We start from the raw sequence: 14,794 nt of genomic DNA, 5'->3' as shown, positions 1-14,794 counted from the left end.
ACCTTCCATGAACTTCAGCAAATCCATAAAGAGATTACAAATATGAAACTTTAGCTAGCCTACTTATTATTATCATGTTTAGGTTTTGTTTCTACTTAATATTTTATAAATATAAAGTCAATCTTCCTAAACTTCTCTGCAAATCCATGAAGGAATTGTAAACATTAAGCTTCAGCTAATTTACATAACAATGTTTACATTTTATTTATTTTATCTGATTTCCTCTCAATTTGGCCAAATCCAAAGCCATGAAGAAATTGTAAACATGAAGTTCTAGCCACTCTTCCTTGTCCTTCTTCACGGTCTTTGACAATATTAATGTTAAGTGTACCTTGACAATTTAAAAACCCAAGATTATTATTTCATTCTTATCTCCACTCAGTAAATCTTCATTTATCCTGGATTCCAAGCTCCAGGAACTTAGTTTTTCATGGCAAAGTGGATCAATTATCAACGAGCCAAGAAAATTACAGGGATCCTTCATCAGCCCAATGGACAAGGGCAAAAACAGAAAGTATGGAAACCCCAGCTTTTTCAATATGTTAATGAAGACCATCCCAACCCAAGATAAAACTCCCTGGCAGTCCAGACAGAATCCTAAAACAGAGGAGTTTGCAAATTTAATCACCAGTATGTTTATGTTGTCAGGATTATATGCAGCTAGTTGATGACATTGCTCTCTCCTTTCTTTTTTGTTAATTGACTTAATGTATGGATAAGACTCCCTGGCAATCCAGACACAATCCTAAAACAGAGGAGTTTGCAAATTTTGTCACCAGTATGTTTATGTTATATCAGGACTAAATGCAGCTAGTTGATGGCATTGCTCTCTCCTTTCTTTTTTGTTAATTGACTTATTATGTTTATGTTATATCAGGATTATATGCAACTAGTTGATGGCATTTCTCTCTCATTTCTTTTTTGTTAGTCGACTTAGTTTATAGCATCTTCAGAAGCATAAACTATCATAGCAATATTTTGTATGCATGTGGATACAAATGGTGAGTAAGTTTGTGCCAGGTTAACATGATAGGTTAATGGTTAATTTTTCAGTTTTGGTATTAGAATTTGTTCACTATTGTTAAATCTCATAAGTTTTTGTAAAGTTATTGTTGACATAATAATTTTTTCTTGCTTTGCCAATTAGGTTTATTTCAGGTGGTTGGAAGGAATGATTCTTATCATTGTTATTATCCTTATCCAGATTCAATTCTGGGAAATGATAAGTGCCTTCGAATCTTGTTGTTAAACGATCTTAAACCCTGAAAATATCTTACCTATACCTATGGATTGGATATAGATTGGAGAGTACAATTGGAGAATAAGGTACTTGATTACATTATTAAAAAAAAAGGTTACTTCTACTTAATTAATAAAAAAAGCCATACATTAGATCATTGGATAAATAAGAGGTTAACTTAATTAAAGTAACAAAAAGACATTTTAAGAAACTAAGGTCATTGGATAAATAAGATCTTCACTCAATTTAAATAAATAAACAAATTGGCACATACAATTCCCACAATAAAAACATTAGGTGATTGGATAAATAAGATATTTTCTCAATATAAGTGAATAAACAAATTGGCACATACAACTCTCACAAGTTCACCTCCAACTAGGTTAAGTGCACCTCCAACTAGCTTGAGGTGATTGGATTACTAGATTTCTAATCAATTTAAGTAAACAAACAAATCGGTATAGGCAATTTCTTCAAGTTCACCTCTAGCTCCAAGTGTATAAGAGGTGCTGGACAATTAAAAAAGTAAGATACAGCAAAGAATGAATGGCATCTAGAAAATGTTTCTATGACTTAAAAAAACTCTCATATACCTCGTATCCTATCGTATCGCATCCTTCTGACCCCACTTACAGTTTCAGAAATTTGAGGTACTGTGGAAAAAATCCATTTTTCCTATAGTACCTGACACTGAAAGCATGTGACTTGTCACTCTAAATGCATGGAAGCTCGGTCTTAAATCCAATCCAGAGCTCAGGTAAGACTATGACCTTTCATGACTGAGCTCGTTCCAGGTCTTATGCAAAGCTCAAGTAAAAGTCGTCACTTACTTCACTGAGGAAGGTAAGGTCCTGCACTGAATATTACATGAGCATAGCTAAAGGGTGGTCTTCGGCCAGTCTTATCTGATTTCTCCAAGAGGTTGGAGGTGTGATTGACCATAGCTCAGGGTTGGCCCTGTGGTGGCCTAAGCATAGCTCAAAGAGGTCTTGGAACTTAAAGGAAAGGTCACTGAATACGAGTATTGGTATTGAATCTGTATGCATAATAGTTCAAGTTTGGGGCCTAACAAGAGGTTTGGTCCTTCACAAGAAATTGTCAGCATAATAGTACAATATCACCAGCACACTTTTCTATGAACTGATCAATCTTCACAGTTTGATCCATTCGTCCCCGTCAATGTAGCTGAGATCAATAAAGGGCTTGGCTTCTTCATCTGTCAACTCGCGAGACCATGAAACTCTGTTTGAATAATCTGCCCCTGGTCCAGTGCACTTGTACTGCCCATAGAAGACAGTCCTGCACAGTAGCATAAATTACCACCATAACTAACCATCCAGGTCGCATTAAAGAAATAGCATAGAAAAGAGAAGATCATGAAGCCAAACACAGATTTATGATGCAGGAATTCTGGTGTAGGAAGAATGCAACTGACAGTTCTCTGGAGGGATCACCCCAGTTGTACCAGCCCTTGGGCACGATGATATTGTCCATGTAAGTATAAGCATACACAACACGAGAGAATGTTCCCCACGCTCGTCCAAGATATAAGGCTCCTGAACCAGTCACTTTGCATCTTACAAAGGAGAATCCGGTATCCTCTAGCAAGCTCCCTCGCTTTTGGGCTGTTACAGCTCCAGCCCCACTTGCTATTGCATGCACATGACATCCCTGCAATCAATCCATCGAAATTCCCTATATTAATACAGAAATCCACACACAAGTGTGTAATGATTTTATGAAAATAAAAATGCCCCAAGCAATAAAATAGCAGGACTAGGACCTGGGACAGAAATCAAACAATTTTTGGGTGGAGTGGGATCAAAACTCATGGGACATGTTGCTCTGGGGATTCCCAGGGATGACAGAGGTACAAGCACCAAACATAGAGTGGGTAGGGTTGGGTTTATAATATGTGTACAGTGACATAAGTTCAATCCATACTTCTGAAAATGCTAGATGAAATGGAACCTGGTCAAGGTATCAGATAAAGCATGTGAAATATAAACCTTGACCACGGATTTGAAACTCCTTGCTGCCCACCATTAGACCAAATCCTGTTGGGAAACCGCACTTGCAATATGAAGGACACACTAGTCCGAAGCCTGTTAGGCATCCTCACTTGCAATGTGGAGGACACAGATTAGAAAATAGTAAAATACCCTGGGTTTACAGCCCTGGCTAAGAGTAAATTTCATGAAATCTACAAAATCTTTTTTTAAATGCAAAATTTGACGAATGTGATCAGATTATACACTATTTCTTTTGAGATATATAGAAACCCATCTTCCCACTCTTCATTTTGTCCACATTTTAGATATCCAAATCAATTCCCCCAAAATTTTAGCTAGAACAGCTTCATTTACCTTAATCCTCAGTTATGCACCCAGAGCCAGAGGATTCAAATTCAAAGCATTTGTGGGTGTGGAAACATGGTAAAGGAGGGATTTGAAGCCTCGGGGCGCATAACGATGCCAAGGTTAAGATTAAAGTTATGTTACATAGACACAAACACAGCTAAGAAGAATTGTTAGCTTCATATAGTTATGGGTAAGCTCACCTCATACATGGACAGAGCATCTCCAAAAATAAAATCAACTGATCCTTCAATATAGCAGTCCTTGAAATAATGTCGGCCTTGATCGTCGTAAAGGGTATCCTGTGCTCCCAGAAACCTACAACCCCAAAACGCAGCAGTGTCTCCTGATATTCTGAAGGCAACAGCCTGCTTTCCTACTGCTCCCGGTGGAGGTATCGGAGCTGAGTTCTGCATTACTCCAATCAGTCCCAAACTAGAAACAAAATTAACTAGGAAACAACTCCAGTAGATAGGGAGGCCTTGAAAGAAACAATGTGAGTACATGATAGTAACAATGAAGAATATAATTCGAAGGTGAGAACTATTAACCTTGAAGGTGATGTTTTTGGCAATGAAGTATGGAGAATCAACTGCAAAAGTTGCAGAGAATTTAGTGCCAATGGGAAGGCCTCTTGGTCCTTTAGTATCAGCGGTATCTCCCCATTGTATTATAGTGTTGTCTGCACCACTTCCCTCCACAGTTACGAATGCCTTGGTTGCAGGTATTTCAATTTTCTCCCTGCAATCAGTTGTTACATCAAAAAATTACTGACATTGTAACATAAACAAATAAGCAAAACGACTTCTTGCATTATAAATCAAATGAATAAGCTTTATTGTAAGCTGACCTTCCATTCCGGAGTCTATCATTGTAGGTACCACATATTTTTAAGGGAAAATCTATCATAACTTAGTTATTAAAGTAACAGTGGGATATTAGTGGAGATAGCCATCACTGGCTGCTATCTTATTCACAAATGCAGGTACTGTTTCGCAAATACAGATTAACTGGATTACTGTTATTCAAGGAAAACCATGTCATCAGGAATTACTCTAGCTGGTGGTCAGTCAATAAGATGTCTCTGGGTCTTGGGATGTTAGTAGTTAGCCTGTTTACATATAAAGACAAACTCTCACCTCAAGCAAAAACAGTCAGTTTTAAGGTATACTCCTGGCCCAATTCGCTCCTGGCCCAATTCGCTCACCCCATATATTCATTGATATATATTCCAGGTTTAAATCCAGGTTTTTCCAAGGATTTACCCTTTTCCCATGAGCTTTCACATTTGGGATTCAACATTTTTGTTGAAATTGAGTATGAAATCCATTAAAATCACAGATTTCGATTGTTCAAATGAATTCAACAACGTTGAAAACTTCCATTATATCACAATCTCATCATCACAGTCTCATCAAACAAAAATAAATTTGACTGAAACTTATTTTCAACCGAAAGGTTAAGCATTTTATCCCAATCTCATTCTGATGAGCCCACTTGGCTGGTTGATGTAGCAACACAATGACATTCAAATTCAATCCATTTTTAATCTAATAACCTACCAACTTAAAACTACATCCTCACTTTACATAGAAATAGTACAAAAAAACTCAGCATTGTGTCCTCGTTTTATATAAATGTTCAGTGATATTAATGCAAAATAGACATGAGTTGATACATACGTGTACACCCCAGGATTGACCTTAATTATGACACGAACGATATTGATAAGAGGCAATGAATCCAGGGCCTGCTTCACACAATTGAAATCCCCCACACCAGGAGTCTTATCCACTGTTATGTAGAGTGAAGGCAGCAGTTTGTTCTGGGCCACTCTGAACACAGAATGCTTGAGAGTACCCACCCAGTCCACCCATTTAATGAACTGCCTCTCAATAAATTCAGAATCACTGCCATTCACAGGGCCTGAAGGGGAGGGGGTAACTTTTCTCCCCTTTGTGTGAGCCTCCCCCTGCCCCAATATGTGAAGCCCAACAATGACAAACACAGCTAGAATGCAAAAAGTCTGCTGCTGCTTGCACCGCATTATCCTTTCCCAAACCTAGCAGAACACAGTGGAATGGATGGACGAATGGATACAGAGCAACAGCCCAGTGATATTAATGGCAGTCAGTGAATTTATATATCGAACAGGACACTGCTGAATGTTCTGGGCCCTGTACTATATCACTAAAACCACCATTGGAAAACACAAAGAGTTAGTTTCAAGTAATATTGAAGCACACAGAATAACAAAACAACACAGACATTCGTGTATTAAATGTCACAGAGAATCTGTATGAACAGACACATATTTATCACCTGCATTTTAATGGAAGAAGCGTACGAAGAAGATATCTTTCTCGTGAAGGTGGTGGTGGTTACTATTAACAGATCACGGGTGGTATCTGACACCAATGGACCGCACTATTCACCCGAGTGGCGTAACACAAATGTATTTTAATGCTCATATGCACCCGTGAACGCTTTCATAAAAGTCATGAGTGGTAAATATTTTATCCTCTCTTGTTACCTCTCCGGTTTTGTAAATTGAACCTGTGCTCTATGTATCACATGGTATCCTTTTTCCACGTTCCCTAGTTCTCTGTGATGTCTCGTTCTCTTGCGCTCGCCTCTGCCATTTGTTCGGTGAAAAAAGAGCAACCCACAGGGACTGAAGGGTACTTGTGGATTCTATTGTCACATTTGTCTTCTCATTGTTTGGTTTGGCCGGTAGCAATTCAGCCTCTTCTGCCATATTCTTCTCACAGCCCTTGACTGCACCTACTTCCTTATCATCTGGTTGAATACTAGTTTTCTATGGATTCACATGTTTTTAAGGAATATATACATCCTATTCTCTTGTTGAATACTAGTTTTCTATGGATTCACATGTTCTTAAGTAATCTATATATATATATACCTTTGCTCCCGTGAGCTGTTCATGCAGTGATTCTTATATAGGTTCATGCACTTGCAGTGATTCTTTATATATATATATATATATATATATATATCTCCGTGAGTGGTTCATGCAACTTTTGCAGAGAGAGAAGTATATGTATTCAATAATTGATATGTAATTGGTCGGTAGAAAAGATACATCCTACATGTCTTTCTTTCTTCCATAGTGCATTCACATATATTAATATTTGACCTTCCATTTAATTTAATCAATATTATTAAATTAAATTTATTATAAAAAATATATATTTTTATGTATTTAAAATAATTATAGCATAAAAATTTAACTTAATTTTATATTTAAGTGTAAATTTAATAAATTATTAAATTATAAAACAGTAATAATAAATAAAATACATGTAAAATAAACTAATGTAAGAGTGGTATAAATTAAAATAATGTTTATTTTATGATGTAAGAGTTGTATAATATTTTATGGGAAAAAAGTGTTATTAAAAAAATGATTATTATTATTATTTTTTTTTAGGTATTATTGTTATGTGAGTATATTATAATAAAAATTATTTGAAAATGGTTTATTTAAATATTAATAGGGTAATTATTTATACATATTTTAGCATGTGTATAGTGATTTTCATACATGTATTGGTATGTAGAAATTATTAAATTTCTATATCAAAGTATCAATTTTAGTTGATTTTAAATCTTATATCAATTGATAATAAAAATATCTATAATTTTGTTTTAAAAATCAAACAATAACTTTATAAAAAAATGATAATATTTTTTTTAAGAATATATTTTTCTATGTAATGGGATAAAAAAGAAGCGATTGTGCAGAGTGTTATGCTAGGGTTTTGGACATGATAGGGTTTCAGGCCACCTGACTCCACGTTGTAGACTTATTCTCCTCGCTCACACAACTGATGCCATGCCCTGACGCCATCCTACGGCTGAGTGGGCATATGTTAGGTCCTCCTGGGGGAGGGGGATCGACCCCCTCCTTCAAATCTATATTAACTGGCACATATTGACCTTCCAACGACCCATCTTCCAGTACATGACAACACAAGGGTAAGTAAGTTGAAACCCCTGCTCTTGGAGCTCAATGGCAATCCATAATGTGAGGTCGATGCCTCCTAAAGGCAACAAAAAACCCGCAAGTTGTGATCCCTATTCAATGCCTAGAACAATCTTAGAAATTTATGCAAGATCATGCAATAATCTGTAAATTTATGGGCATTTGGTCTAGATAATTGGGTATTCTTCGTTGGATCCAACTCAAATGGCAACGAAAAGCTCCATTTGACTTTCGCCTCTGAGCCAGGGCTTCTTCACAGTGATCTTTGAGGATCTTGGAGATCGTAAGTGTATTCTGGACAACGGGTTCTACTTCATGAACAACACTGGGTTATTCATGCAGCACCGGGAACCCTGTTACAACCTGAAGAAGGATCAATTCTTAGATGTGGCCATATGGGTCCGACTGTACTCTTCTACCAGAGGATTTTCGGGAAATGGACATTCTGAAATTGATTGGTAATTCCATAGGTAACTTTGTGCAAGTCTCAGACATCACTAGACATCGATGGTACTCTTCCTATACCATAATATGTGTTTACATGAACATCTCACAACCCCTCCTAGAGTCCGTGGAAATAGAGTGTCAAGATGAAAATTGGTCTCAACCGCTGGACTATGAGCATGTCCCCTTTAAATGCAGACTCTGTCACAAGTATGGATAGTTGTTTCACAATTGCACTCAACGGGAAACTGCTCCTTCGGCCACTCCTTCCTCAGATGGCTTCCAAGAAGTCCCTCAAGGACGCCCCCGACCAATATGCCTCCTCCTTTCCAGGCTCCACCAGGCCCTACTCGTGCAGCCCCAAGCCACCCCTCTGGGAATCGTTTTGCTATCCTACCGAATCCAGGTGAAAAATATTAGCCAGAAGCATTTGCATCTATGTATTCATCTCAAATTGCAATGGAGGTGGAGGCGGGTCCTGAAAATCCTAAAAATAAATAGCCAAGTAAACACAAATTGCCAGAAGAGCAACCCACAGGCAAGGAAATCTAACAAGCTCTTGCCCAATTCCAGCAATCGCTTGAGCATGAAGTCAAAATGGATCAACTTAACTCTGATGAAGGGGTTATGGTAGCTTTCTTGTGAGACTAGGCCAAAGATGGATCAAAATAAATCCCTCCATATTAGCTAGATCAATTCCATCAGATCTATAAAGATTGAGAGAAACATTAAGCCTCTTCAGAATCCCCTCCCCATATGGATTTGGGTATACGCGAAGAGGAAATGCCCACCACGCAAGTTGAATCTAGCTCATGATCTAGGAAGAAAGGCAGAAGACCCATCAGTGAAGTGATCTGAGAAGTAGGGTCGATCCTAGTTAACTCAGGACAAGCCAATGTCCTCAAGGAATACTACCAACACTCTGTCCCTACCCCTCCTCAATGAAGGTGGTCTCGTGGAACATAAGAGGCCTCAACTCAAAGGGTAAGTTGAGGTACTTGAAGGAACAAATTCAACATGAAAAACCATATATCTTTCTCTTGCAAGAAACTAAGGTAATGTAGGATAAACTCAGGGAAATCACAAGTAGGAGTTGGCCTGTGGCTGAGTGTATGGCACTGGATGTAAGGGGTAGTGTGGGAGGATTGTGAATCCTTTTGGATTCCAGATCTATTTCTTTTGGGAATTGGATCGCCTACGCAAATACCCTTTCCGTTCAATTTGAATGTATAGGCTACGCATAAAAGGTTTGGATAACAAGGGTTTATGGTCCCATGTTGTCAGGGAAAAAGGCGATCTTTCTTAGGAGTTTGTGACAATAGAAGGAGATTTTGGGTGAAATCAATTGGATTTTGGTCGGGGACTTTAATCTAATTAAGGAATTGGATGAGAAGAAAGGAGGAGTTAGGCAACTGGATCCGATCTCCCTTTCCTTTCAGGAGACTATCCAAGATCTGGGAGTAGAAGACATTGATTTTGTGAATGGTTCTTTCACGTGGAATAATCGACGGAGAGGCAAGCACCATATCACATCACGTCTGGATCATATCCTTGTTTCAGACAACATTTTATAGTAGGACCTATTTCTCCATGCTTCGGTTCTTCCCTGCATGGGATCAGACCATTAGCCAATTTGCCTGGAAGTTGACTTGAGGATGGCACCGAGCAACTGTCCCTTTCGTTTTGAATCTTTCTGGCTTGAAAATCCGGACTTTATTACTGAGCTAGAATAATGGTGGAGGAACATTCATGTGATTGGGTGCAACCAAATGGAGACTTTCCAATTGAAGCTGAAGGAATTAAAAGGAAAAATTAAAGAATGTAATCGATTTGATTTTGGTAACATACATCAAGAAAATCGAAGCTGGAGGAAGTAATGCGGTCAATCCAATAGCAGATCATCTTAAAAGGACAGACTAAATCCCTCATGGATAAAGAGGGACAGGTCCTCAATGACCTGGAGCAACGGAGGAAATAGGAAGAAACTCTATGGAGGCAAAAAGCGAGAGTTAAATGGCTAAAAGAAGGTTAGTGCAATACGAAATTCTTTCACTAGACTATGTTGAAACACAGGTAGTTCACTAAGATCTTCTCCCTTAATGGATCGGAAGGCCGACGACTTGTGCAAGATGAAGATAACTCCTCATCGAGAGTTCAATGACTCAAAGAAGGTTAGTGCAATATGAAATTCTTTCACTAGACTATGTTGAAACACAGGTAGTTCACTAAGATCTTCTCCCTCAATGGATCGGAAGGCCGACGACTTGTGCAGGATGAAGATATCTCTGAGGAGTTGATTGCCCATTTTCAAACTCTGTTCACAAAACCTGGCGTGGATCGGAACGAGTCCATCTCCAAAATAAGGCAATGTATTCCGAAGTTATATCGGAAGATCATAATGAGGCCCTCATGCAGGAGATATCCTATATGAAGGTGGAAGAAGTCGTTCATGCACTCCATTCAAACAAAGCTCCAGGTCGTGATGGATTCACTTCTGAATTCTTTAAAGTGGGTGGCACTTTCTAGGGGCTGAAATCCATGAGTTAATAGAGGACTCTTGTTGCTCCCAAAGAATATGGTCGGGTCTGAATGCAACATTTCTCATGCTTATCCCGAAGAAAGGCATGGTGTTGGACCCAAATGGTTTCCGACCAATTTCCCTGTGCAATGTTATTTATAAAATTATTTCAGGCATTTTAGTTAGACAACTCAAACCCTTGTTGATAATGATTATTAGTCGAGAACAGTCGGGCTTTGTGAAGGGACGACAAAATATGGATGGTATACTGGTGGCTCATGAGGTAATTCACTCTTTATCATCATCCATATCTCTAGGTATTCTCATTAAACTTGACCTCTCTAAAGGTTACGATTGCCTAAATTGGAATTATCTCTTGTCCATCCTTGATGCTTTTGGCTTCTCTTCCTCCTAGATCAGATGGGTCAAATCAATGATTGAAACTCCTTTCTATTCCATCCCAGTTAATGGGGCGCCCTCTTGCGCATTCTGGGGCTCCATGTGCCTGAGACAAAGGGACCCCATATCTCCCTTTCTCTTCAATATAACAATCAAGGTTTTGGGCTGTCTCATCAAAGTTGTGATGGAATCTCTCCATTTCCAGGGCATAAAACTCTCCCTGGAGGGCCCCCCATCACTCACTAGCAATTTATCGACGACAATATGTTATATGGAAAACCGACTTTAAAAGAAGCTAAGCAATTTGGTTCCATCCTCAAGGAGTTTCAGCAGGCCTCAGGTACGCTTATCAATGGGGACAAATCCAATATCTTCTTTTTCAATACACATCCAAGGGTGCAAAGCCATCTGGCTTGAACCCTCAGCTTCAGAATTGGATCGCTCTTAAGAATTTATCTTGTAGTACCTTTGGTATCTAATTCCTTAAAGATAACCTATTGGAAATACATGCTAAGTTGTATTGACTGAAAGCTCTCTAATTGGACCTTTAGGATCTTGAATTTTGCTCATCTGCTTTTCCTTTCAAAATTTTTCCTTCAGGCTATTGTGATTTACCAAATTTCAGCCCTTCCACCCCCTTGTAGCATCTACAAAGATCTAATAGCCAAATTCCGAAAATTTCTTTGGTCAGGGACGCAGATTGGTCAGAAATGGGCTCTAGTGGCCTGAGATAAATTATGTAAACCAAAGATCCATGGAGGCCTTGGGCTAAAAGATCTAGAGCTCTTGTCACATGCTCTTAGTGCTAAAGTGTGGTGGCGTTGGTTGTAGGGTGGGCAGGAGATCTGGAAGATCCTTTGTTCATTTAATTATGGCTTAGCGAGCTGTCAGGATCTTCTGAACGATCATCAAAACTACGGAATGACTCCTGTATTTGGAATCAAGTGAAAACGCACCGAGACTTAATACAAGATCATGGTTTCTAGGGGATGAATGAAAAGCTAGATTTTAGGTGGAGGCCTAGATGCAACACCCCATATTAAAGCATGAAGAGAACCTTTGGGATATCCAAGCCTTTACCAATCTTTTGGGAGTTGAGAGGGTTAAGGATTTCTGACAAGAAACTAACCAATTGTCAAAGTGGAGAGGAAATCCTCAACACACTGGCTAGCCCATGATCCACCCATGGATTGGGAAGCCCTAGTCCTGATCCTCTGAAAATGCCCCATTTTAAACAATGGGGAACCTAACAAACTTCAATGGGGCCATCTTCCGAAAGGTATGTTCTCTCTCAAAGAAGCTTATTCTATTATGTCTTCCTCTACGGACCCAGATCCTGATCCTTTATGGAAAATAATCATGTATTCCAAGCTTTGGCCAAATGTTTTGTTCTTTCTTTGGTTAATTGGGCATGAAAACTTCTTAAGTGTGACAAAATCAGGAAAAATGGATTTTGTGGTCCTTCCTAGTGTCCTCTTTGGTACAGGGAGGAGGAAACAACATACCATCTATTCAAATTTTTCTCAAAGGCAAAGGAGATCTGGGATTGTAATGCCACATTATTTGGGATTGTTGACCGGCTGGTAAATAGTCTAAGAAAAACACTAGAGTTATGGCATTGGACGCTCTTCAAGAACCCCATTGTAAATAGAGCGTTGTGTATATCACATGGATTTGTCCTATAAAACCTTTGGAAAGCAAGAAACATGGAAATATTCCATTCAAAAACCATCTAGATCAAGTAGTTGTGGAAGATCATATTGTGTAATATTAAAGAATACATTTCTATCTCTCGATGGCCAAAGGATGACTGGAAATTTGAGGGTAGGGAACTCGACATCTTGATAGCATTAGCTCTTAACCCAAACTCCATGGCTTTGAGACCTACTGGCCCACCACCCATGAGAGATAGCTTGCCCAATCATTAGGGGAATTTTGAGGTCTAAAATGGGCCTCCTAAGAAAAATGTACAACCAAATAAACTTTATAAGAATCAATAGGATTCAAGATGATGATGTCAACCGTAGGGGACGATTCACCATTTTTGGAGTAAAAAGGTAAAATTATTAAAAAATAATAAAATAATAAAACTATTTTTTCAACTTATCTCCCTAAGTTTTTACTCAAATTTCGAGTGGGAGTACTCATTGTATGCAAAATTTAATTCCTCATCTAAGGAGTACCAATGTTGCATACTTTTGATGGACCCTGCTACACGAAAAATGAGAAATACATGAAAAAATGTGAATGCAATCACGTTTTTCCTGTATTTCTCATTTTTTGCGTAGCAGGATCCATTGAAAGTATGCAACATGGGTAGTCCTTGGATGAGGAATCAAATTCTGCATCCAACATGTGTTGTCGCTTGAAATTTGAGTAAACCTATATGGAGATAAGTTGAAAATACGAGTTGAAAAAATAGTTTTTTCTTTTTTCCCTCTAAAATTTAATGATGTAAGCTAATCTTATTTTATTATTTCCACTATTATTTTGTAATTTCCTTAGGAGGCCCATTTTAGACCTCAAAACTCCCCTAATAACTTTCCTTTGTCCCCCACCAAGGTTTTTAAACTTAATTTCGATGGCGCTTCAGAAGGAAACCCGAGACTGGCTGGTCTAGGGAGTGTAATCTGCAATCACAAGGGGAAAACACTGAATTTTTTTGAGGCCTTGTGTTGTAGTTCTATCAATAATGTGGCTAAATTTTTGGTGCTGGAGAAAGGATTGCAAGTTGGAGCTAAGATGGGATTGACAGAATTGCAAGTCATGAGAGATTCTTAAATTGCAATATCCATGATGCATAAATGAACTAACGCCCCCCCCCCAGACAGAGTAATCAAAAGATGGATACTTGAGCTTATAAGTTAGCATATCAACTCCTGGATTCCCTTGTTTGAGTATGTAAATATTGAGCATGTGGACCGTGAAGGTAATAAGGCAATGAACAAACTAGCTAATTTGGGTAGTGACCATCAGGGTTAGGAATTCCTCAAGAAATGGCCTTCAATTTCACAAGATGCTCACCTTGTGGAATTCAATAGGATCGTGGCCTCGGAAGAGGCATCCTTAATGGGGGTGATGAAATTGGTAAGTAAATCTACGCGTGGTAGATGATGTGCAACAGTTGGCCATTGGTGTGAGGTTCGACCTCCTTGTCCTCTCATAATGTACTGAGTATGAGAGGTGTTAATGAATCTTATGTGAACTTCCCATCATACTCATTGGGAGCGGGAATGAGTGAACATTGTTGGTTTATGGAGGGAGACGCTCTTCTCTTGCATGCAATTTGGGTTTTGTGGCATTGGTTGAGCTCTGGTAACAATGGTCAAATTTACAGTTGGCGCCCCCTCCCTAACATCAAAGTTAGTGATTTGGTTGATTTCGTTTCTTATGCATGGTCTCTGGCTTCTCTGAGCGGGATAAGGGTTGGGCATACTTGCTCTCAGTTGTTCTTTGTGTCCACGGGGTAGTCAACTTGCCTTGCCAAGAGGCTTTCCTTCGGGGTTATGTATTTTTATACGACCTCTGTGGTGAAGGTGTGTTTGTTCTCAGGCCTTTTGGGCCTCCGTTGGTTTGCAAGGGGCTAGGGATGGTGAATTGTTTGTTCAATGTTTTGTTGCTAGTTTGATATTGTGGCTCCCTAAAATTCTCCTAGTCAGGCTGCCAAGGGCTTTGGCGTGGGTGGGGAGTCTCTCTGTGGTCCTCGTTTTGATGTGTGTTGATACTTGTTAGCTTGTTCCGCCTCTACTTGGCATTTTTGGTCTTGTTATAATGTGGCCGAAGTTGCGCAATGCCCACTCCCTTCCCCCGACGAAGCAAACTTCAGATAG

At 38.9% G+C, this 14,794-nt stretch overlaps 1 protein-coding gene across 2 annotated transcripts; it reads right to left on the bottom strand.

The window, feature by feature from the left end:
- Positions 1 to 1,538: 1,538 nt before the first annotated feature.
- Positions 1,539 to 6,025, bottom strand: LOC149259115 (putative pectinesterase 53). 2 transcript variants are annotated; one of them, XM_089417545.1, is made up of 6 exons: positions 5,920 to 6,025; positions 5,280 to 5,787; positions 4,149 to 4,338; positions 3,801 to 4,007; positions 2,676 to 2,911; positions 1,539 to 2,539 (listed from the first exon to the last, which is right to left on the bottom strand). In XM_089417545.1, exons 2-6 carry the CDS (start codon positions 5,642 to 5,644, stop codon positions 2,392 to 2,394), a joined length of 1,146 nt encoding a protein of 381 aa, XP_089273671.1. In that variant the 5' UTR covers positions 5,645 to 5,787; positions 5,920 to 6,025; the 3' UTR covers positions 1,539 to 2,391. The 2 variants fall into 2 exon arrangements, with proteins under 2 accessions (XP_089273671.1, XP_089273662.1); XM_089417536.1 differs by lacking the exon at positions 5,920 to 6,025 and having other exon boundaries at positions 5,280 to 5,897.
- Between the last annotated feature and the right edge of the window lie 8,769 nt (positions 6,026 to 14,794).

Source organism: Pinus tabuliformis, chromosome 6, assembly GCF_031772625.1.
Source record: "Pinus tabuliformis cultivar Carrire ecotype Pingquan chromosome 6, CPIR1, whole genome shotgun sequence".
In the NCBI taxonomy this organism is placed as follows: domain Eukaryota; kingdom Viridiplantae; phylum Streptophyta; class Pinopsida; order Pinales; family Pinaceae; genus Pinus; species Pinus tabuliformis.
The sequence above is the reverse complement of the archived record's forward strand: the minus strand, read 5'-3'. Positions and strand labels throughout refer to the sequence as shown.

Bases quoted from the DNA above. Each gene is read 5' to 3' on its own strand.
- LOC149259115 (XM_089417545.1), bottom strand. From the start codon at position 5,644: ATGCGGTGCAAGCAGCAGCAGACTTTTTGCATTCTAGCTGTGTTTGTC. The intron at 2,912-3,800 runs GTGAGCTTACCC...GATTGATTGCAG, and splicing joins ATGCTCTGTCCATGTATGAG to GGATGTCATGTGCATGCAAT. The intron at 2,540-2,675 runs GTCAGTTGCATT...GCTACTGTGCAG, and splicing joins GGTGATCCCTCCAGAGAACT to GACTGTCTTCTATGGGCAGT.